Source organism: Furipterus horrens, unplaced genomic scaffold (assembly GCF_987537825.1).
Source record: "Furipterus horrens unplaced genomic scaffold, mFurHor1.1.pri manual_scaffold_2, whole genome shotgun sequence".
NCBI classification, from domain to species: domain Eukaryota; kingdom Metazoa; phylum Chordata; class Mammalia; order Chiroptera; family Furipteridae; genus Furipterus; species Furipterus horrens.
This window is the reverse complement of record NW_028327172.1, coordinates 47,091,154-47,115,263: the sequence shown is the minus strand read 5'-3', so window position 1 is coordinate 47,115,263 and position 24,110 is coordinate 47,091,154. Positions and strand designations below refer to the sequence as shown.

The window sequence follows — 24,110 nt, the reverse complement described above, 5'->3', positions numbered from 1 at the left end:
ATACACTCTAACCCGCCCGCGCACACGGCGTGCACACGTACCCGCCCCAGCACACTCTCGCCTGCCCACACGCGCACGTATATCCTCCCCAGCGTGCGCCCTCACGTACATACCACATACACCACACACACGCACACGCGCGCACACACAGACGCATCTGGATACGCACCTGTGTAGACCCCCAAATGCCCTGCAGGCCCTGACGCCTCCAGCCGCCCTGCCCTGGCAGCTGGCTGGGCGGCGCGCGCACACCCAGACACACGCGCGCACACACACACACACACACACGCACACTCTCCTCACTGCTCCACGCCCCTGTCCGCGGCCTGGGTGCTGTGCAGCCGAGCGGGCGGTTCGGCGGGCGGTGACCCGGGCGGGGGCGGGGGCGGGGGCGGCGGCTGCGGCAGCTGCGGCGGCGGAGGCTGGAGAGCGGAGGAGGCGGAGCAGGGAACCGGGAGCCTGCTGGCCCGCGCTCCTCCTGCCGGCCGGGGATTTTCCAGCCTGGGCGCCTTCGCCGCGGACCTCCCTGCGGCCGCAGCGGACCATGGGCGACAAAGGGACACGGTGAGTGCCATAGGCGGCCGGTCCAGTGCTCATGGGGCCGATCTGGAAGAAGGCAAGGGCAGGGGTTCCAGTTTGAGTCCTGGCTCTGCGTTCGCGGTCACCTCCGGACCGCCAACGCCTGGCTCAGCGGCACTCAGTTCTCCTGAGTCCCGGAGGTTTCACCGGGTAGTCACTGGCAGGGCCATGGGCGGGGGTACGGAGAGGCGAGGACCAGGCTGCCCCATATGGCTCAGGGCTCATGGCTCCTCGGCGCCAAGACACACTCATACACACTCACTCGCTGACAGTCGGCACTGGCCAGCACATGCAGAGACCCGCCTGTCCGGGGTAGGTTGACACACAATGGCACACACGCTCATGTGGACACGCAGGCACACTCATCCATGGACACACTCATGCTGGCACACACATTGACATTCACTGCCACACACTGATCACATAGTGACACTGTCACACACTCAGTGGTATACACTTGTCCACACGTTCTTGTTATACCTAGGTCACACTCCAACACACAAACTCTAACACACCTTTATGCTGGCACACGCATGCTGGCCTACACACATACACTGTCACTGTTGCTCACTGTAACAGACACTCTTACTGGCATACACATGTTGTCACCCTTACTGATATGACCACTTGTGCTGGCACATACCTCACTAACATGGTGTTCAGAAGACCTCACCAACACTGACCCCCACAGACACAAACCAGACTAATGCCCACACAAATTAGCACCCCATGGTCACAGGCTAACAGACCCTGGGCTGCTGACACACTCACTCTAGTCCCCACGTATCACGGGGGCGGAGGGGCGGGGGGAGGAAACCGCATCCTATCCACTCTCTTTCCTTTCCCTCTGACTGCCCTGAGGCCTGGCGTGGGTGACAAGAATCTGTTTTGAGCTGGGAGTGGGTAAGGGGCTCCTATCTCTAAGGATCCTGCCCCAACTCAGAAAGGGAGAGGATATGCCACTGAAATAGAAAATTGGGACCAAAAATGGGAGTGGGCTGGAGCTGGGGCAGGGTGGCCCCTGGGGACAGCCCAGGTCAGGTGCTCAGCTTTGTCACTCTAGTTCTGCCCCTTCGGTCTGCCCACTTCCTTAAGTTCTGATAGCTTCTCCCTTATGTCCTCCTCTTACCCCTGCAACCCCCTCTTGCATTTTTTTCTTTCTATCCTCTCTCCTATCTGTGTGCCTCATTCCTTCCTCCTCTCTTCCCTTTCTCTTCCCACCCTCTCTTCTTGCTTCCAATAATTATTGAGCACCTGCTGTGTACTAGGCATAGTGTGGGGATCAAAGATGAGTGCTGGAGGAGCTGGTAGACTAGGGAGAAATGACCGCAGTGGTTGTCATGTTTTGACAAAGCAATTTCACACCCACTGCCATCTGACACAGTCTCCCAACAGCATGGGAGAGGTCTTCCAGAGGTTATTTCCATTTTCCAGAAGAAGACATTGAGGCTCAGAGGTAACTGGTGCTTGTAAGATTTAGAAAATGCTTCCTAGCCATCCTGACAGTTCTTCAAAAAGGTTAATTTTCCTCTTCCCATTTTTTAGAAGAGGAACCAGAGCTCAGAGAGGTTATCTGACTTGCTTAAGGTCAGGAGGGGTCAGAGGCAGGGCCTAGACTGGAGCCCACATGGTTCTACTTCTCTGACTTGCTTGGCACAGCCCCACCCCTGGAGAGCCCTGGGTTTGAGGTCAGGGTGGGTACCCTGCTCTGTACGTGGAGGCTCAGGCTGGTGGGTGAGGTTTCAGACAATTGTGAGGTGTCTGCCTGAACCTTGATAGCTAGTCCCCATTGTAACCGGCTGGCCAGCACTGTGACCCAGGACTCTGTCCTCAGCTGGAGGATGTGTGACTCTCTTTTCCATATCCATGTCCCCCAAAGCCAAGATCCTCCTGACTATTGAGGTCAGACTTTTCTCTCTGCAGGAAATCAGGAGCCCTTGTTCTCCTTCATTCTTCCTCTGCTTTCTTGCCATCAGAGTGACTCAGCCCCTCTTGGGCCTTGGCTTGCCTCTCTGTGACTTGGGGAGGAGTATCACTGGTCCCCTGCTGCCATGGGTTGTCAGCAGGATGAGGACTCCATGAGCAGCCAGGCACCTACTGGAGATGCTGTGCTTGGAAGCAGGACATTTGCTGTGACTCCCTGCTCTGCGTCTAACTTACTAAGGGACCCTGGAGACACCTTGGGCAATTGTCTCCACCTTTCTGGACCTTAGTTTTCCCATCTGTACATTGAAGCTATTCATTCTTAAAAATTTCAGGGCTCTCTTTATGTTTACTGAGTTCACTGGGCAGGGTGGGAGGTGCTGCCTGAAGCCTGGAGCCCAGGCCTGGCTATACTTCACCCAACCATAGCCCTGCTCCCATCTCAGTTTTCCTGTAGCTCCAGTTGGCCTCCCTCTCCTTTCCAGGCAGGTTTCCTGATTAATCTGGAAGAGAAGGGCAAAGTCAATCATGGGCTCTGTTCCATAAGCGGTGGGACAGCTTTATCTTGGACTTTGACAAGGAAGTGGCACATGCCCACTACTGTAAGGATTAGGAGTCACACATCCATCCCTGAGCCTGGATTTACATCCCCTTTATGAAAGTGACCATGGAAATTCATCAGAAACTGTCAGTGCCCTCTAGGAACTTTGGGGTCAAGGGGGAAGACAGATGCCTGGATAGGACTCACTGTGGGCAGGTAGTTTGCTGCTGTTCTCACAGGGTGCTCTGGGAGCAACCATACATCTGTCCAGCAAATATTGATTGAATGTCAGGGCTGGGGGTTCATGATGAATGACTCCTGCCTGTCCCCAAAGGATGTAGAACAGACTGGGTGATTATGATGCAAGGTGACATGTGCTGTGAGAGGCTAAGGAGGGGTCCCCAACCCGTCCCAGCAGGCAACATGGGGAGGAAAGCTTTCCTGGGAAGGAGGTGGCATTGGTGCTACTGAGTTTCACCTGGAAGGATGAGAAGGTCAAGAGGGTGGAATTGGGGATGTCATTTCTGGCTGAGGATGCAGAATGTGCAACGGCTTGGAAGCAGGAAGCAACACATGCAGCCTGTTGGTTGGGCTGGGGATGCTGGGTGAGCCTTAAGAGATAAACACAGGCCAGCCATCAACAGCCTGGAGTGTCAAGCTAAGGAGAGGGGCTTTTCTCCTTGAGTGAAAGGTGATTAGGAGAGGAGTGTGTGTGTGAGGGGGTGGGGTGGGTAATGAAGCAGATTTTCATTTCAGAGGGGACCTTTGGTAGTGGCAAGGAAGGTGGATGGGAAGAGTGGGCCTGGAAGCAAGGAGAGCCTTGAAGAGGCTGAGGAGGAGCCTGAGAGACCCAGAGCTCTGAAGAAGGCTCTGGAGAGAATGGAACAGAGAAACCTGAATAGGGAGGGGGAGCCATTTAGCCTGACTGGTTGGGTGTCTGACATGCATGATCTCATTTGGTTCTCCCAGTGATCCTATTAATGTAGGGACTGCTGTTCCCATTTCACAGATGAGACAACACACTAGGAAAGATAAGTAATTTGTCTGCTGCCAGTTAGCCAACAAGCTTCTGCACCCAGGCCTGCCTGCCCACAAAGTCCATCTGCTGCTCTATGCTTTCACTCAAAGGGAGGGACTTGTCTGGTTTACACTGACCCCATCCTCAGGTTGTGCCTCCCTTCCGGTTCTTGCTGTTCCTACTAACTCAATTGGCAACATGAAGGATCAGAGTTAGAAAACAGGAGGGACTTTCTGAGAAGCAGTGGGATGGAATGGATTTTGCTTTTATACAGATGTTTACGAACTCTTCTTTTTTGGTGGAAGAGGAAGGTGGGTATGATGGGGACGTGTAATCACCAGCTAGCTGTCTGTGAGCCTGGGCTGTTGTCTCTCTTGGCAGTTAAGCTCTGTGTGTCCCATATTGGCTAGAACATGGGGAACTCCTGTGGCTTTGGCCAGGTCACTTGTGAGGCTGCTGGGAACAGAAGTGTTGAGCCTGACCCACTGTCTGTGATCCCTGATTCTAGGCCAGCCTTGGCTTCAGACTTCTTCATGGCTCTCTTCCTTCCAAGTTTGGGCCTCCTTGCGGGGGACTGAAGCATGGGTTCAGGGGTTCTGAGTTGTGGGCTGGCAACATTTCAAGGCTGTGGTTATGGAAGAACATCAGACTGGGGGAACTGCTGCCAGTGTGACCATACTGACCATCTGAGGAGCCAGCCTGGAAGTTGAGGAAGGTGTAGGGACACTTCTGCACAGATGGGTCAGGACCTGGGGGTTGGGGGAGTGGAGGGATGGAGGTGGGAGGCAGGGCTTTGAAAGTCTTGGTTTTAGAGATGGTAGTTGACTTAGGGAGGGTGGGTAACAGGGCACAGGGAAAAGGTGTGGCCTGTGATGAGAGGATAGTTAGGGACCACTGGGGCCTTGGAGAGTACAGAAGGCCAATGGCGTGGCTGAAGGTGGAGAGAGGAGGGAGGACACAGGGAGGCTGTGTCCTGGGAGCCAAAGAAGCAGGGGAGGGCCAACAGAGGACAAGCTGGGTTAAGACCCCTGGGGTTTAGCAAGAAGGCACTTGCTGTTGACTTGGTGAGGGGGTTTGGGTGGAGTGGTGAGGGCAAAGCCAGGTCCAGGTGCGAGGAGATGGGGGAGGACTCTATTGTTCTTCGTGCCTGGACCTGGGGTGAGCCTCCTGGAGGAAGGGTGTGAGGCCCTGGGAGGTAGGGCTCTGAATGCGGTGGCCTGGCGTGTGAGTCTCAGCTGAGGGCTGGAAGGGACATTTCAGGAGTATGAGTGGGTCACAGGGGAGGCATGTCTGTGCTGACTCCTGAAAGAAGGGCATTTAGGGGTCTTGGGGAAGGCTTCCTGGAGGAAGTGCCCCCTGAGCTGGGTCCTAAAACATGAGGAAGGCTTAGGTGTTCAAGACAGAAAGAGCCTATTCCAGGGTGCAGATAGTGGATGTGGGTGTGCAAGTGTGAGGGGTGAGGCTGTTGATGGAGATGGTAGCCCTGATGAGTGGGCCTTGGGTGCTGGGAGGGGGGTGTTTTAAGGTACTTTTTCACTCATTTGTTTGTACCCCAGGTATCTTTGTTCCCCAGTGGGTGAGCTCCTGTGGTTGGATTATTTCTGTTTCCTGCTTGCTGGTCCATTATTTGCCCCGGGGTCTGGTCCATAGGAGATGTCTGGCAGGGATTTATTAACTGGACTAATTCCGTCCTCTCTTCTTGCCTCTCCTCTCAGCCTGGGGGCCCCCTAAGTGCTGACATTAGGTCTTCCGCATTGGGGAATTCTAAGGATGGAAGCTGTGCTTCCCACAGGAGATTGGGTGCTGGAGGTCTCCTCCATCAGACTGGGAAGCCCTGAGGGAGGGGATGTACCACCCCTTGAAGAATGGGGCTCTTGCAAGTGCAGCCAGCTTCTGCCCCATGGGACCGACTTGTGCAGGTGGGAGCCTGGTCTCCTCCATCAGACAGGGGGTTCCTGAGGGTGAGGCATGTCTCCAGCAGGATCCCTGTGGCTAGAACAGGTATCATCCCTGATGGCTCCCAGGTACCCTCCCTCCCTTGTGCAGGACAGGCCCTGCCCAAAGGTGGCTTGTGTCCTAGTTGAGGGTGTAGAACAGAGAGGGTGGGACAGGATAGGATGGCTGCTTTTGAAAAGGGAACAAAGGACTCTGTTGTCCCAAGTCCCCTCTCCATCCCGCAAGGGGCCCTGGCAGGGTCATCTCTCTGGAGACAGGCCTCCTCCTTCCTGGGACTGGCCCATCTTTAGTCCCACTTTAAAGGAACTGCTTGTTCCTTCCCAAGAGACCTGGTGCCAGACTAGGCCCCCAGGAGGCTAAGGCCTGGGGACTGGACCAAACAGGTCCCTGGAGTACTTTATCCCTGAAGTCATCACAGCGACTGAGCAGCTTCCCTGCTACCTAAGTCTGGGCTGGGCCTGGTGGAGATGACAGCCAGTCCAGTGGGGCCCGCTGTACCCGGGGAGGGATCCGTCTGTTGGTCTGAGAGTGTGGGCTGCTATGGCTGATGTCAGGCCAGCAGGAGGCTGGACTCTGCACTCAGGTCTGAGCTGTTCAGTGGCCATGCAGGGTGTAGCTTCTCTCTCTGGGTGCACCCAGAGGTGCAGAAACTGAAAAGGTATGGTCCTGGATGAGGTGGAAGGTCCCTCCCATCCTGGCCCTGAGCCTCTAGGTTCGCTCAGAGAGAGAAGCTGCATGCTGCTTCCTTTTGCAGCTTTGCCCCCTTCTCCTAGCCTGTGCAACCAATGGGCATGGATGGGTGTGTCTTGGCAAAGGACCAGGGAGAGGGTAGGGAGTGGACAGCTGGGATGCACCACCTCAGGGGGGTCCCAGAAGTATGCTCTAATGCTTACTCACTGCTCTGTGACCTTGGGCATGACATTTACCCTCTCTGGGTCTTGGTGTCCCTATGGAAATCAAATCAGCCACCATGTGTGGCTGAGTCACCCCTTTCTTGTGTTCTGTTAGCCTGTTTGGGGTGACCTTTCTTCTGGAGGACCAGAAGTGGGGGATTGGGCAGCTCACGCCTCTGCCACAGACCAAGGCACTGGGACTGCCAGGGAGCTGGGCCTGGGTGATGTGGGTCGTGCTTTCTCCCACAGGCCCTCACCTCAGCAGCCTGCCACTTCTCAAAGCACTGCAGTAACCCGCAGGTCCTGGAATGTTTCATTCTCTCTGCCCAGGCTGTTTCCTCCTCATAGACACCCTCCTCTGGGTGTCCACAGACTCCTCTGTGATCTGATTAGCATAGATTAGAGGCTGATTAGAATACTGGGTAGGCTCTAGCAAGAACCAGATTTCCTGGTTTCAAATGCCAGCTCTGCCACTTACCGACTGGGTGACCTGGTCCAATGATTTAACTCTTTCTCTGCTGCAGCTCCCTCATCTGTAAAATGGGGTAGTAATAGTGCCTGCACAGTAGGTTGTTAGAAGGATTAAATGAGTTAAAATAAGTAAAGCTTGGAGAGAGTCTCTGGCACAAGGGCAGTCTGTCTCCCTTATGAGGCTGTGAGCTCTCGCAGTGAGGGACCCTGTTTCATTCACTTAAAAAAAAAAGATTTTATTTATTCTTATATAGAAGGGAAGGGAGAGAGAAAGAGAGGGAAAGAAACTTCGATGTGCGAGTTGCCTTTTGCGCACCTCCAGCTGGGGAGCTGGCCCACAACCCAGGCATGAGCCCTGACTGGGAATTGAACCGGCGACATTTCAGTTCGCAGGCTGGCACTCAAACCACTGAGCCACACTATCCAGGGCTTGATTCACTTTTGAGGCCCCAAAGGTCTCAGCACAAGCCTATTTTATCATTGCAGTACAGTGGTGATGACCTGACCCCACACAATGCTGAGTGTCCTCCTTGTCCTTTAAGGGCTGGATCATATGTGGCCTCCTCCTCCTCTGGGAAGCTCTCACTGATCTCCAAGTGTCTTATGACCTTTTGTGCCATTCTCTCTCTCACTCTCTTTTTTTTAATTTTGGTTTTTCAATTTCTCACTCTCTCTTTGGGTGTTGGTTATTTGCACAATGGTGATGTCCTCTCTTCGAGGCCAAGGGCACCTAGCCTGGGTGTGTTGTCCCTAGCACCTGTGCAGACCTGTCATGGCACTGAACTCATAAATATTTGTTTAGCGAAGGAGGCTGAATGTAGGTATTTCATTGGGAAAATATGTACTTGGGGGGTGGGCAGTGGGGTTGATGAAGACAATGGAACATCATTGATGACTTTGAAATGTCTAAATGTGGACCAGAGTCACAGGCATGGGGTTATTCTTTGTGACCCAAAAGGCGGAGTTCAATAGACCTCAGCTTTACCTTGCTAGGAGAATGTGTTTTCTGACAGCCAGAGCTACCTGGCCAGGGGATTGGTGGCTCATTCTAGCCTCCGTGCCTTTGCTTCTGTGGCTCTCCCCCATCTAGAGTGCCTTCCTCACTTCTCTCTGCTTGTCCAAACCCTACTTCCCAAATAATTGCCCCTGCCATGGAGCCATCCTTTCCTGGCCCCCAGAGGGTGGGCTGAATTCCCCACCCTCAGACATCCCTGAGTCTTTTCTGGGTCCGGGCAGAAAAGGTACGGGACCACGGGTAGTTCCTCTTCAGGATGGACATCTGGATCTGGCTACAGTATGTCCAATGTGGTTTGACCTGGCATGAGGAGGGGACCATGGCTTCCGATGACCCACTGGTGATCAAGGAGCTCTTTATGTAGCTGGAGAGCACAGAGCTCCTCATCGGCTTCCACTGGGCAAGTACTCAGAACCTAATTACTGGGAACAGAGTTCTGGGCACTGAATCCAGCAGGCTGAGGTCATAATCAGCTCATTAAACCACCCCAGAATTGCTCCTTGGCCCAGAGGAGGGGAGGAGGGGTAGGTAGGTAGGGATGGGGGTGGTGAGGCTCAGAGGAAATGTGAGAATGAGGGGGAAGTGCTGTGCAAGAGGGGGTTCAGACACTGGACCTGCTGAGCACAGCTGGAAAAGGGAAGCAGGAAGTGGGTTGGAGAACAGGGAGAGAAGTTGATGACAAATGAGAGAAGGTGCTATATGGGGACAGCACCCTAGTGACATGACTTAGGAGTAGGGATTCTGACCCCACTTCTTCCCTGTCCCTGTGATACCATGGAAGAGCTGCTTTCCTTTTTGTGTCAAGCAGAAAGTAGGGGAAACATTGGTCCAGAAGGCCTCTAGGGCCTTTCCTTTTTGATTCTAGCACTAGAAGGGGAGAGGCATCAACAGCAGGCTGAGTTGCTGTAGATTCATCAGAAGGCAAGACTGTGGTGGCCACAGGTAAGCCCTCGGGCCAGCCTCTGTCACGTCCTTATCTCTGCCTTGTCCTCATCATGACTGTCCTAGCAGATTAGTGCTCCCAGTGAGGGACCATTTAAGGCTGCACAGTGTCTTTTCCATCAGTCTAGTGATTTCCCAAGTAGCACCCCCAGGCGTGTGGGAATGCGGCTCCCCAAAGGCAGAGCCACGAGGTTTGGAGTGTGGCTCTGAGTCAGACAGACTCGACTTTGCTGTCCGGCAATACCCTCACAATCTCGGGCAAAGGTTTCATATTTGTAAAATTGGTGTAATAATAACACCATTGCATGCTGGGGCAGAGAGGATAGTGACTTTTGATCAAAAGTCACTGTTATTATTCAAGACCTAGAGTGGCTCTCAGCTTTTCTGTCTCTGGGCCCCTTTCCCAGGCCTGTCCTCGACTGTGCGCACAGCTGGGTATGTGGGGGTGGGGGCTGCTTGGAGCCAGAGGAGAAGCTCATATGATGGCAGGAAAGGGAAGTGAGATTGCCCAGGGTGGGGGAGGGGTGGAGCAGAGTGGTGCTTGGGCAGCCTGGGTCCCCTCCTTTTTGGCTCCTCACCCATGGCTGCTACTCTAGGAGGAAGTGGGGCATGGGTGGACATTGTGGAGGGCCTGAGGCCTCTCTTTTAGCGCCTGCCCCCAGGTGCCAGTGAGGAGCCCAGAGCCTGGCTTTCTGTCAGGGAAGCCAGCAGACCCCTGTTTCATACACGCAGGCAACAGCCCTTCTTGGCTCCCAACCCCTAGCGGAGGTGCCTCCTTGGATCTGGGGCTCTTGCGCCTGCGGAGGTCTGCCGAAGTCTGGAGGAGAGGCAGCAAACGCAGGGAAGAAAGCCGCCTTCCCCTCCCCCAACCTCTCCCCAAAGCTCTGGGCTGTGACAGCCAGGGCCTCTGACTCCGAGAAAGCTGGTTATATAACCAGCACGACTCCCTGCTTCCTTCTTTCATGCGTCCCCAGAGGGGCCGCATAGAGGAGGTGCAGCTCTGCTCGGAATTCTTGGGCCTGAGAGGTCCCTGTGAACATCCCCCTGCTTGGGGGGTGGTGGGTGCTGCCCATACCATTTTAGGAGGAAAGCTGTGTGTGCTACCTTGGTGCTGGCCACTGGGCTGGCCTCTGCACACTGCCTGCCTTCCCACACGCATGGGAGCGGAGCTGCAAAAGGGAGAAGCCTCATTAGAGGAAACAGGCTGCGTCCTGAGATAATTTGCCTGCAAAGTGCCCCTAGAGGGGGAGCTTCTCTGAAACCAGAGGAACAAACAGCCAGCATTTTCCAGTTTGTTCCACTCAATTTCACAAACAATGTTTGCTGGGTGCCAGATCCAGACCTCCACTCAAGGCCTGTCCCTGCAGCCGCCTGGCCACCCCAGCGACAGGTCTCTTTTAGTGGGGAGCTGATTAAGGAGCAGCTCTGCTCCTGGCTCCCACCTAGGACTACGCCCTTTCTTGTAGGGTGGGGCTTGGCCCTCCTGGGTTCTGGGGTGGCAGGGAGCATCATGACAAGGAGCACCCCCATCCCCCGCTCCAGGCTAGGGGTTTCAGGGTTAGCTTATGCCCTTTCTATTCAGCCACCCCTGCCCTCCCAGGGAGGTTCCCGTGAACACACACTTCAGTGAGTATCTGCCACATTGCAGGCCTTGGGTTGGGCACCTGAGGTATGAAGGGGAAACAGACAAGTCTTCACCCTTGGGCTGCCTGTATCTTTTGGGGGAGAGTAACTGGATCATCACAACGTGCTCTAAGAAGGGGGGTAATGGGGATCAGTTTGGTCTCAGGCAGAGCAAGCCCAGAAGGTAAAGGCCAGAGCAGCTCCTCAGAAGGGGAAACACTGGAACCAGCTTTGGAGCTGAGTTCAAGGGAAGCCAGAGGGGATACTTCTCTTGGTGGTATTTGTGACAGACGTTTCCAGCCAGGACGGACTTTGCTTCATCAGATATATGAGAACCCACTATGGGCCTGGCACAGTGTCAGGCACAGTGTCAGACACTCACTTCATCTGCTGTTGTAAGGGATGTCCTGGGACTGCGCACTCCCTGAGGATGCAAGTTCTGGGTGAAAGTGAACATTCTGCCGAATGGTGTCCAACGACTGTTTGGACCCGGACAGAGGAACTGGGGCAGGTATACGAGGAGGCACTGGGCTCAGCAAACTCACCACTGGAAATCAGAGTCTGCCCAGAGCTCCTCTGGTGGAGGGCAGGGGGAGCAAAGGCTTCTCTTTGTCCAAAGGGACCCTGCAGAGGTCTGATGACTGATTCTGATGAGCAATGGGCATGAAATGGTTGGGAAACCATGTCTTGTGAGAAACAGTTCTAGGCTCTGGGGCCATGGGTGGTGGTGGGATTGGGACGTGTGTGCAGCCTCTGCACCCCAGAGGGCCGTGGGGCATAGCAGAGAGAGGCAGAGGGCTGGCATTCTCCCCTCCCCGCTATTAGTAGCTTTGTGTCTGTGGTGAGTTTTTCAGCGTCTGGGCATAGTTTCCATGCTTTCTGTGTTCTATCTGTGCTAATGAAAGTGCCCAGCACATTAGTAGGCTGATTTTATTATGGGTCTTTACAGCCCCAGAGCAGTGGAAGAAATCTGGAAGCATTTTTAAACTCAGTTAGAAGAACTTCTTTTTCTTTTCTTTCTTCTTTTTTCTTTTTTTTTTTTTTTGCAATAGATTGTTTTTAAATATCCTAAAAATGACAAAGATGATCACACGGCATAATGGAGGGGTTAATATACACACGTTTCTTTCCCATATTATTGAGACTGCTGACTGCAGCAGCAGTGACTCAGTACGCACACACACAATGATCCAGCCACCTCTGATGGTCACCATTGTGCAGTCAACTTTGCAGAAGAAAAGAAGAAAAGGAAAAGTTTATATAGGAAGAACTTTCAAACACAGAACCATGACCCCAGTCCCAGACTGAGCCCCTGACCCAGGCCACAGACTGACCAGGCTCCCTCCAGCCTCAGCTTCCTTTGGAGTGAAGAGCTGGAGGAGGGCATGTACATGCAGGGAACTCTGTGGAGAAGGGAAATCCTAATCCTAACCCTTGGGGTACCCAATCCGACGTGATGGATACATGTCCCCATCACCAAAGTGTTTTTCTTCTCCTCACTGCCCTGCTACCAGCTCAGTCCAAGCCCTACTTCTGGCCTGGACTATTGCAGAAGTATTTTGGATGCTGACCCTCCGTTCAGTCTAAACCCCCCAAGCCCTCCTCTGGTTCTGAAATTCATATCTGACCCTGTTCTTCCCCAGTTTAAAAACCAATTCGTTGCTCCCCATTTCCTGTAGGACAGTCCACCTTCATGGTCTGTGCCAAACTTCTTCTCATGCTCCTTTCCCACTCTTCCACCTGCCCAGCCAGTGCTCTGGCCTCACTGACTTTTTGGGTGCTCCTCCACTGTTTTTGTACTTTCCACACTTCTGTGCTTTTGTTGAAGCCAATCTGTCTGGAATCCCTTCCTCCTCTGACTGATGAAATCTCCCTTGTATTTTACGTCAATGTGGTTCAGTTGAACATGTGGCACTGGCCACCTGCCGGGTGCTTGGGCACGATGCCGTCCCTCGACCCCCTCCACACTCCCTTAGCGCCTTGCAGGTTTCCTGATGGCACATTGCATTGTAGTTGGTTGTTAACATGTCCGTTTCATGTGCTAAAGGGCAGATATGTGTTGGGTACCTCCTGGACCCCAGCACCTGGTAGGGGCCTCAAATAACTGGGTCCAGAATTGGGTGGGGGAGTGAGTGAGTCAGGGAAGATTCACTGGAGGAAGTGAGCCCTGAGCTGCTGACCCAAAGGAGAAGCACTCTTTCCCTCTCTCACTTCCTTCTTGGCCTTGATGCTGAAAGAAAACAGCTGAAACTGTGAAAAGGAAATGTATATATTTTGAATTAGGGGCTGGGATTTCCTAGCTTGGAGATGATTTAAAAAGGCATGTATCTCCTCCCTCCCTTCATTTCCCCCTCCCCCCATCCCTCTCTCTCACTCTCTCTTCCTCCTTTTCTTCCTTCCACACACATTTTCTGAACTTCTAGAACATACCAGACACTGAGGCTACAAAACTGATTAAATAAAACATGTCTTTATATTTTTCTGTCTTCTTAATGTTCATGCTGGAACCTACCTTTTCCTTTATCTGTGTCATTGGAGCTGAGTTCAAGTGTTGGCAAGTCACTTACAGCTCCGTGACTCTGCACAGGTCGTCTCACTTTCCGAGTCTTAGTTTCCTTCTGGAGGCCACAGAAGTGATGATATCCTCCTCCCACGGTTGCAGGTGATAACGTGTGTGAGGTGCTGAGCAGGTGCCATTGGGAGTGGTTCCTCGCTGAGTGAGGGCTGTTCTCAGACTGGAAGTGTCTCCAGGGCAGTGGCCATGGGCAGGGTGTCCTCAGTGCTCAGCAGAAGGCCAGACACAGTACACAAGGGTGATCAATCATCCTAGGTCTCCTGGGACTCTGGGTTCTGCATCTTGGGAAACCCTGCAGTTCTGGGCAAATGGGGACAATTTGTTACCCGATGCTACATTCTCCAAAAGGGTTTGTAAAATGGACATATGACTGAATGAATCATGAGGGAGGGACAGAGGTAGGACTTGGATGAGCAGGAGCAAGCACTGGGTGGCTGGTTTGTGGGGTGAGAGGTGTGGTCTTGTGAAGGGTCTAGAAGGCCCAGCAGGTGGAAGGTGAGGGGGAGTGGGTGTGGGACCCTCTACTGCTTGGCAGGGTGTGGGAAGACACAGGGCCGTGAGTCTATAAGGCTGTTGCTGTCAAGCAGGTTCCAGGCTTCTGAGGCCCGTGCACTCTTCCTCTGATACATCCAGTGTCAGTTGTTGAGTTCCGCTTTTTCTGGGAAGGCTATAGTGAGCCCCCAGCTGCTCCCCTGTCTCGGAAGCTGGAGGCCTCTTCCTCCCCAGCCCACTGTGTTACTGCTTGTCTGCCCATTGCCTTTGGAGCCAGGGCTGTGAGGTGGGAGAGCAGGGCCCAGGCCTGGAGAATGAGCAAGGCCTCAGTGTCCCCACACGTTCCAAGGGGAGACAGCCCTTCCTGTCAGGGTGTCTGTGAGGTGTTGTGAGGTGTTGCTTGTGGAAGGTGCCTTGGCATGCCTGGCACATAGTAGGCATGCCGAGTGTCCTCTGCTGTCCTCTTCTGTAAACTTGCTCTGTATGACTCCCAGGGCCATTGTGTGGGCCAAATGGGATGTGGGACATGGGAACATTGGTAAACTGCGTCATGCCCTTCAAATATTTGGGGAGGGGGGCAGTTCTCATAGAGCTGCTCCTGCTGGTCCAGGCTTCCAGCCCAGGTGGCGGCTGAGCCCGCCCACCCAGACGTAAGAGGGTTTTCCCTGGGTTGTGCCCCAGGATCACAGAAATCCAGTGGTGCTGTCCGCGTCTGCACACACCCCCTGCGCTCAGATGGGCTCTGCTCCTCCTGAAACCTGGGCAAGAGAGAGAAAGAAGAAGGAATGCCCTCAGGAGCCTCATCTGTCTGTTGGGCTGGAGGCAGGGCCTTTGTGAAGGCGAGTTGTGCTCAAATCGCCTCTGGGCCCTTCCTCCAGCCCAGAGGCGGGTTCACCGTGAGGCTGGTGCAGCTGCAGCTTCAGGTCCTTCAAACTCCAGGACCTTTTCCAAGGCCTAGCAATGCATCTACGTGCCCAGGAGTTTTGTGAAATGTGCAAAAGGAAGATTTCTTGTGCTTTCTTTTCTTTCTTTTTTTTTTAAAGAGGGCTTCCAAACTCTATGAACATCATTTAGGTTCATTCAAGCCTGGAATTGTCCCTGCTCTGGCTTGGTGGTGCTTTGTGCCAGGACATTGGTGCCACGTTGCTGCATGTCCTCAAAGAGGTCTCATCCCACCCTGTGGACCTGGTCATCAGTTAGAGCCCTCCCTGCTACGGTGGACCTGAAAGGCGTCTCACAGAGCCAGCTCTGGGCCAGGCGCAGCTCACAGCTCCTGCTTGCTGTGTAAATAAGAGACTGGAAAAGGCCTCTCTGCCTTCAATCTTACCCATCTGCAAAGTGGACATAATACCTACCCAAAAGGGCTGTGGGAAAGTTTAGATAATGTACCAGAGATAAAACTGCCTGGTACAGCCCCAGGGTTGACGTGGGAGCTCAGTAAATACTGGTGGAAGCTGGATGGAGATGGCTCAGGGGAGCCCACCCCTTCCACTGGGAAGGAGCCAGATCTGCTGTGGCGGCCACCTGTGCTGTGCCTGACGCTGTCCACTAGGGGATACAGCTGCTGGGATGGGGGTGGTGGGGGTGGTAAGATGAGCTAAGATGGTAGAAGTGTTTATAAGCTGTGAAATGCAGCTCCCTGGGAAGGGCTGATGTAAACTGGCCCTTTGGTGGGAGGGGGGCAGGGCGGAAGTCTGGACTGACCTTCCCTGCTCCTGGGTAGGGGACGGGCGGGCAGGGGTGAGTGAGGAGCCTGACCTGTTTTGTGCCTGAGTCGAGTTCCTGGGCAGGCTGAGCTGACCTTTCCTGCTCAGAAAGGGAGCCAGGCCAGCAGGGTGCGCTGCTTCCCCTGCAGTGTTGTGGGGGTGCTGAGTGGTGGTTGCCCTGAGTGTCCCCTTCAGGGTGGGGAGGGAGGAGGCTGGAGTGGGAGCTATGGTGTCAGGCTTTGGTGTCAGGCCAGGTTTCAGATCCCACTCCTATACTTGTTATGTCTGTGACCTTGAAACAGTTGTGTAATCTTTCTGAGCCTCAGTTTTCTCATCTTTAGAATGGGGGTGATAGCATTCTCCCCACCCCCACCCCAAGGTTGTGATAGGCTTAAATGAGATAATGTAGGGCTTAGCACAGTGCCTGGCACAAAGAGATGCTCAATAAATGTTGGCTGTCCCTCTTTTCTGTCCCATGACCCTCATCAACCTGCCTTGCACTTCACCCCTTTACCCCAAGTTGGACTGTGGGCTGCCTGGGGGCAGGGGTTCTGTCTTGTTCTTCCAGCATTATGCCTCCAGCTCTGGCACAGTACCTTTGAAACACTTTGCATTGGTTGGTCAGAAGCTGTACGGGCCCAAAGAAAAGACAGAAACTCACTGTGCACCTACTATGTGTTTCTGCTGAGGCCTACTATGTGGTCTGCCTTGCAGAGCTTGAATGGCCAATTGTATCCTGCTGCACAAGGGACTTTGTGTTTTCTTTCTAGCACCTCTGTAATTGAATCATTATTTGGTTAGCATTTGAGATCTGCCTGTCCCCAAATGGAATGCAAGGGCCACCAGAGCTGTGTCTCCACATCCCAGTGCCTGGCACAGGGGATATATACACATTTTTGTTGAATGAATGGCTGTGTCCTTTTCTTTCCCTTCTCTGAAGTCAGACCTGGTGTCCCTTTCAGCCCAGCCACTTTCTCGTTGAGGCAAGTCACCCTTTCAGCTTCAGTTTCTTCTTCTTTAAAATGAGGAAAATAATGGTCCCAGATAATCAAGTGCTCAGCTGTGCCTGGAACAAGGTAAGCTCCCAGTCACATCAGCTGCTGTTTTTCAAATGCTCTCTGAGGTGTTGTTCTAGTTCTGACCTTCAGTGACCTCACCGCCTCTGGCTAGGAGGAGACTGGGGAGAACATTCTTTTCCTCAGACCCTCTCTACTGGCTTCACAATGGATTCGGAGCTCTGTGCAAACAGTTTATGTTTCCCCGGCAGAGTTTATTACCCAGCCGGGCCTTCTGCAATTAATTACAAGCAGAGCAAATAACTTGTCCCTGAGAGGCTGGACTTGGCATAAACAGTTATGTCCAGCCAGGGGCCAGCCCAGGGGCGAGGCTCTTCCCTTCTGCCTTTGGAACGGAGAGAGATTCAAGGATTAGGGCTAGGAGGGGTTGGACGGGCTGGGGAGCCAAAGAGAAGCACTTTTCCTTCAACAGCTTTTCCTGGACTCCTCCTTTGCCCTTGAAGTGCTGGTATATGCTTTCTCTTTAATCTTCCTAATTGACCCACAAGTAGGGTCCCTGTCTGCAGATGAGGAAATCAAGGATCAGCTAAATGAAGCAATTTACTCAAGGCCACACAGCTTGCAGGGGAGGCAGGATCTGAAGGTTCACACTGCAGCTGTGTAGAGACTAGGCTAAGAAGAGAGTTGGAGCCCTAGTGTAGCTCAGTTGGTTAGAGCAGCACCCGGCTACACCAAAGTTGTGGATTCAATCCTTGGTGAGGGCACATACAAGAATCAGCTGATGAATGCATAAATAAATGGAGCAGCAAATCGATGTTTCTTTCTCTCTCTCTCTCTCTAAAATTCAGTAAATAAAAATTAAAAAAGAAAGGAGAGAGCTAGAAATTGGAAAATCACTGAGGGATTGTTCACCCATTCGTTTGTTCATGTCATGTGTTTATTTATTGATCACATATTTGTTGGACCCCTGTCATGTGTGAAGGGGGTCTGAGGGGGCAGCGGTGACCGTTAGTGACTGGGCTCAGACTGTTTGCAGACACTTCCTCAGGATGTTCCCATTAACAGGCTAATGTGTGGCAGGTCTGGGAAGGGGGTGGCCTCCGTGGGTCACTAGTAGTCATAGCTACATCATCTTACACAAAGAGATGGCATGGGGAGTAGTCTTTAATGGGAAGGGCCCTCTTAAGGTCAACCCACGCCTCCCAACCTAGAATCTGGAACTCAGTCCTTAAGCCCCTGACTTTGGGCAGAGAAGGCTCAGAGACTGTTTGGCTCCAGGTTACACCACAGGAAGGCATAGTGGAGACTCCTGGCAAAGGGCTTTTTCTAGTGCATTTGTGTCTGAGAGGTGAAACAACTGATTGGCAGGGGAAGCCCTCACCAGCTGTCCTGATCCCACGGGCCCTCCCCACTCCATGGTTGTGAATTCTGTGTTTCCTGAAGGCCCTTCCAGTCTAGCAATTCCTGCTTCACTGGATAGTCTTGTTGTGCAGATCTCTGGAGCCTTCTGCTGGGGGCCATCTTCCCTCTTTGCAGGGAGAACAGCTGAGACCCAGAGAGGAAGAGGAGCAGGCACCCCTGCTTCTGTACTTGTTTTGGACACAGTGTGCCTGGATCCTGGAGCCCTTAGTTGAGCAGGGGCCCATCCCTGTGGCTTGAGGCTGTGGTGGAGATTGTGCTCAGCCTGAGCCACTCACTCAGCGTCACCCCAGAGCCTGGCATGTAATAGTTACTGATGCCCAGGAAAAGTGTGACTCGGGGGATGACTGACTGGCTGGTGGGAGACGAGGACATAGGGAAGGACTCGCTGGTCCAGGAGGCAGTGGGCCAAATTGTTACAGAACCCCATGAGCTGTTCAGTAATGAGGGGTCCGATCGCCCGCCGCCAGAAGCATAACTTGGTGAAAAGAAAAAGTCTATGTCACCATCTTTGCCACAGATGAACCTCTGTGTTGCCTTCTGGGAAACAAGATAGAACAACAGTCCTCACTCACAGGGTCATGGTGCAGATCGAAAGGCAGCATTGACTATTCACAATGGCCAAAAAGTGGAAACAGATGGCCATCAGTGGTTGACTGGATAAACAAGTTGTGGTGTATCCATACCACGAAATAGTATTCAGTTATGAAAATGAATGAAATGCTGACCCATGCTACAACCTGAGTGCACCTTGAAAACAGTGTGCTGGGTGAAAGAAGCCAGTCACAAGGGCCCCACAGTGTATGATTCCATTTATAGGAAATGTCCAGGATAGCTCTGTCCATTGACAGCCAACATTGGTGATTGCCAGCGTCTGGGGGAAGGGGAGGATGGGGAGAAGCTACTCATGGGTGAGGGGTTTTGCTGTGGATGATAGAAATGTTTTAGAACTAGACAGAGGTGGTGGTTTTGCATGCTACTATGAATATACTAAATACCACTAATTTTCATTTTAAAATGGTAAATTTTATGTCATATGGGTTTCACCCCAATAAATTACTTTAAATTGCTAATAAAAAAAAGGCAACATCTGTTAGAAAATGCTATTGGAGATGAGACCTGGGTGTTGGATGAGGCTACTGGGGAAAGGATGGCGTGGGAGTGAGCAGCTGTGACAGCATAAAGGTGTCGAGTGGGCGGCAGTTTGTCAGACTGGTTAGCACCAAGGGTTTGGGAACAACACTGCCAGGGTTCAAAGCTGCGTGGCCTTGAAGAGGCTATTTAACTCATCTTTGTTTCACTTTCCCCATCTATACAATGGGAATAATAAAGCGTTTATTATGGGAATCTTTATCTTGTATTATGGAAACCTGAATGTTTTTCTGAAGATTAAATGAGTTAATATCTGCAAAGTGCTTGGAATAGTGCTTGGCACAAAGTAAGTACTGCGTAAGTGTTAGCTACCGTTATTAACACTCATTCGCATGTTTATTTATTTGTTCATTTACTGAGCACCCCTGCTGAGGCGGGCCCTGGGCTGTGTGCTGGGGACACAGCTGGGAGCATGACTCAGGGCTCCCTCACCTCCCGGTGCAGGAGTCACACCCGCAGCACCTCCTCCTCTTGCTGCTCCTGCAGCTTCAGCTCTTAATGAAGATTGTTCATCACCTCCTGCTTCTCCAGAGCTGCTGAACAGACTCCGTCTCCCCCAGGGCCAGGCAGCCCTCCTTCACAGCATTTGAAAATGCCCTGGGCTGGGAGGCTGATGCCTTGGGCATGTGAGGACCTTAGCAAGTCCCTGGGCCTTAGTTCCCCTGTGTGTCACCAGAGAGGTCAGGCTGGCTAAGTTCAGGAGTTCTTCTCAGCGTTTTCCGACTGACTCCCAGACCTCTGAGCCACAAAGTTCACTAGCCCATGTTTGGGGTGGGCCTGAGGTGTCATGTCTGCTGAGATATAATTTATAAAAAAAGGACAATCTTTTTGGGCTGGCCAGCCAGGGTAGGGGTTAAGATGGGAATTGGGGCATCCTGCTTGAGCTTCAGCCTTCAGAGACTGGGCTTCTGCCTCCCTTTGGGGGTAGCTCGCCCCAACTGGTGTTTTCATACGCAGTGGTGCTTAATCCATGTGTGACATTTGATTGTGGCTTCTTTTCATTCAGCATTTCCCATGCCATTAACTCATCCTAATTTCTGTATTTGTTAATGACATGCAACAGTTCCTCATGTGAATGCTCCACAGTTTATTGAACCGTCCCCTTATTGGACATTTACATTACTTCCAGTGTATTGCTCTCGTAAATAATGCTGAAATGATTAGCTTTGAAGCTATCCGATCAATTCCTGAAGGCAGAATCCTGAAAGTTGCAGAGATCCCAGGCTTGGCTGCTGCCCTACTCCTTTACCCCTGCATGTCTTTCTTGCTTCTCAGGTGAGCTTCTTGCTTGTGGGAAAGAGGAGGTTCCCTCTAGGTCACTCGATATATGAGTTGTTTCATTTATCTTCTGCTACATAATCAATCACCCAATAGCTTAGTAGCTCAAAACAACACCATTCATCTTCTTATCTCCTGGTTTCCGTGGGTCAGGAAAGTGGTAAGAACTCAGATGGGCAGTTCCGGCTCAGGGTCTCTCGAGGTTGCAGCTGGCTCAGGGGCCGGAGCAGCTGGGTGCTCACAACAGGGCCCAGTGATACTATCCCTGGAATCTGGCCACATCTGGCTCTCTCTTCCTCTTTCTCCTTGCTCCCTCACTACTCTGGGCCGCCTTCATTTCTCACCTGGGTGAATAATATCAGCTAAACCCTCAGCACTCTCTGTGAGCCAGGTATCTTCCAAGTTCTTTACATACATAAAGTTGCTCATTTAGTCCTCACAAGGAGGCGGGTGCTGTTATGATCTCTATTCCAGCTAATAAATGGCAGGATGGGAATTTGAACCCAGAGCAGTCTTGTTAGTGATCCTGCTCTTTAACTGATCTCCCTCTGCCCTCTCCAGCCTCTTGGCCCTTCCATTTTCCACCTAGCAGCCAAAGCGAGCATGTGCAAGTGTGACTACATCATGTCTCTTCCCCGCTGAGACCCCATCAACATCTGACACAATGACAGTAAAACCCCGAGTCCTGACCGAGGCTGCCTGGTGACCAGGCCCCGTTGCCCTGCCCCTGCTGGCTTTGCATGCCCACCTGCCCCAGTGCCTTCAGTAAGTCTTGCTCCATCTCCCAGAGCCTTCCCACTGCAGGTTTTGTTCCATTTGCCGCAATGCACCATCCTTACCTTTTTCCCCCTTCCGAGTCCTTACTACTTCTTCCCTAGCTCCTGGTTCAGTTGTCACTTCTTCGGGAAGCCTTCTCGACTTTTCAGGCTGGTCAGCTCACCCATCCTGGCCTCTTGACTGCACTTGACGGCACTAATCAAATCACCGCATGCCATCTGCTTATTTAATGCCCGTCTTGCAGGGCTCTTGGACTGCCCGCGTGCAGGATACACTGTGGGCATTGTGATCCACAGCACTCCCTGGAGGTGTGCAGGACCCTACTGTCTTCCTGGCGTGAAGGGAAACTTCTGGTGGCCTTAGTGTCTGACACACAATAGGTGCTAAGTAAATATTTGTTGAATATTATTAATAATGATAGAGCTAATGTGTATCACCAGGTTCCAGGCACTATGCTCATTGAATCCTCAGAACAAGCGTTCTTCACAGACGCAGAAACAGGCTGAGGGAGGGGAATCCCTTGGCCGCTGCCCTCCAGCGAGTGAAGGTCTCAGCCGAGGCAGACTGGCTCACTAGGATAAGAATGAAAGTAGGACCCCTAAATTCTAGCAGCTTAGAGCCAGTCAGTTGAGGGTTGTGAGGGAAAGCCCGGACACATGTCATTGCGATGAAGCCTCTCAAGTGGTGGTAAGGACACATGTGTGGGGAGGGAGACAGGAAGGAGAGAAAAGGCCCCTGGGCAGGAAGTGGACTTGCTTTGGGGCCCCTCTCACCCTGCGGGCCAGACCTGGCTGCCTACTCTCCTGACTGCAGCCTCTCTCGCAGGCTGGCTGTGCATATGGAGGCTGAGGAAAGAGGGTACCAGCCAGAGAGTTAAGGGATGTGTTCAAGTCCCAGAGCCAGGACAAGGACCCAGGTCCCTGGAAGCCCCCACAGCTCCTAGTGCTGAGAGAGAGAGAAAGAGAGATAGAAAGTGTGTGTGTGTGTGTGTGTGTGTGTGTGTGTGTGTGTGTGTGTGTTGTGTGTTTAGTGGGGGTGGGGGACAAAGATGATGCCTTCCTCTTCCTCGGTTCCACAGCTCCCCCTGATTCCTTGCCCTAGCAGTGTGTTCTACCAGAGAACAGGCCTCTGTTAAGGCCTCATGGACTGGCCTGAAGTGACTGTTCCTGGTTGTCTGAGAGTCCAGAGCAGCTTCAGTGCCCACACAACCTCCTTTGAATTTCTTGGGATTCCCACTGGACTGTAAGCTTTCTAAGGGCTAGGCCTGGACTCCCCCATCAGATCAGATTTGCTCCACAATATTTTCTGAGTTTGTGCTAATTCCTGTGTGAGGTCCAGCCCAGCCCAGAGGTCGGGTCTGGGGGCTCAGGGAAGAGGTAGTACCTCAATGGGTCTTGAAGGAGCAGCAGGAGTGACCAAGTGGAGTGCATAGCCCCTTCCTCCAGAGCCTTTGCCTCTGTGGGTACAGAGCTGGACAGGCCCTGGTGACCGACGGGGCCGCCCTACCACCGCCACATGCTCGCCCCGCCCCCCTCAGGGCTCCCCAGCCCCTAAAGCTTCAGAGGCTCCAGTCCCCAGTGCCTTCCCAGCCACCTGCCCCTCTGGGGCCTCAGCTTCTATCCCTGTCTCCTTCTCACAGGTTCAGTCTGCTGGGGATTCTGTTTTGGTTGGAAAGAAGAGGCGGAGGTGTTTGCGTGTCTGGCTCTTTCCTCCGTTCTCATTCCTCCTCCCTTCCTCCCGCCTGCTTCTCAGGATGTTTCCTCTGTCAGCCTGGCTCTGCTCCAGCCTCTCCCCTCCTCGGGCAGGCAGCAGCCATCCTTTTTCACGTGGGGCTTCTCTGGGCTGTGGTTTTCCAGAGTGCGTCCATTAGTGCCTTCTGCCCCAGAGGAGGGGTCTGCAGGGCATGTCCCTCAGGGTGGGGGCATATTGCCTCCTTCTTCCTCCATTGTTGAAAACCCACATCTCCTGGGAGAGGAGGCTACAGGCCCACTCAATGGCTGTCTCCTGCTCTGCATGGGACCTTGGACTCATTCTATCCCCCCTCTGGGCCTCAGTTTCCTGGGGGAGCCAACAGCCAATGCAGCCCCTTGGCACAGAGGCACATAGCATGCCTGTGTTCACTTGGTGGTAGTTTTGTACTGCTCTGCTAAGGATCTTTACTTCTGGCATGGGGATTTGGGAGCTGCTCCCCACAACTTGGCAGTGACTTGGAATGAAGAATTTGCATTACTTTCCTCCTGATCCCCTGTCCCCACTTTTTCATATCTCCAGCTGAGGTCCCATCACCCACTGGGGACCCTCATGACCCCCTCTCTCTCTGCCCTTTCTGGCAGAGGTTCACAGGGTGAAGCAAACCCATGTCCTGGCCTGACAGAGCTCAGTCTGGGCCTTGTATCCTCAGCACCATGCACTGTGCCGGGAGCAGGGTTGGAGGAGCAGCCTGGGAGGCAGAGAGTGGCATAAATGAGCAGTGAGGACAGATAAGGTATTGGGGGAGCACTTCCCAAAAGAGGTAGAGCTGACCTGGGGTTTTGAAACGTGGGTAAGAGTTGGACAGATAGGCAGGGTGGGAGGGGTATTTCATGCAGAAGGAACAGCTGGTACAAACTCTGAAACAGAGGCATGTGATCTGGGGCTTAGGGTGTGTTGGGGAAGTAGCTAGAGAGGAGGCTGGAGAGAAGGCCTGGATATGGAAGGAACCTCTGATGGGGGAGAGGAAGGGCACCCTAGCTTG

At 52.9% G+C, this 24,110-nt stretch overlaps 1 protein-coding gene across 5 annotated transcripts in view; it reads left to right on the top strand.

The window, feature by feature from the left end:
* Window positions 1–419: 419 nt before the first annotated feature.
* Window positions 420–24,110, top strand: part of ARRB1 (arrestin beta 1) — a 66,752-nt gene continuing 43,061 nt past the window's right edge. For 4 of the 5 annotated variants that reach the window (XM_090265494.1, XM_090265477.1, XM_090265475.1 and 1 more), the window contains exon 1: window positions 420–564. In XM_090265494.1, coding sequence (XP_090121620.1) covers window positions 545–564 — 20 coding nt within the window. In that variant the 5' untranslated portion in view covers window positions 420–544. Of the gene's footprint in view, window positions 565–16,696; window positions 16,811–24,110 lie in introns of all 5 variants that reach the window. The other variant, XM_090265476.1, reaches the window with a different exon arrangement.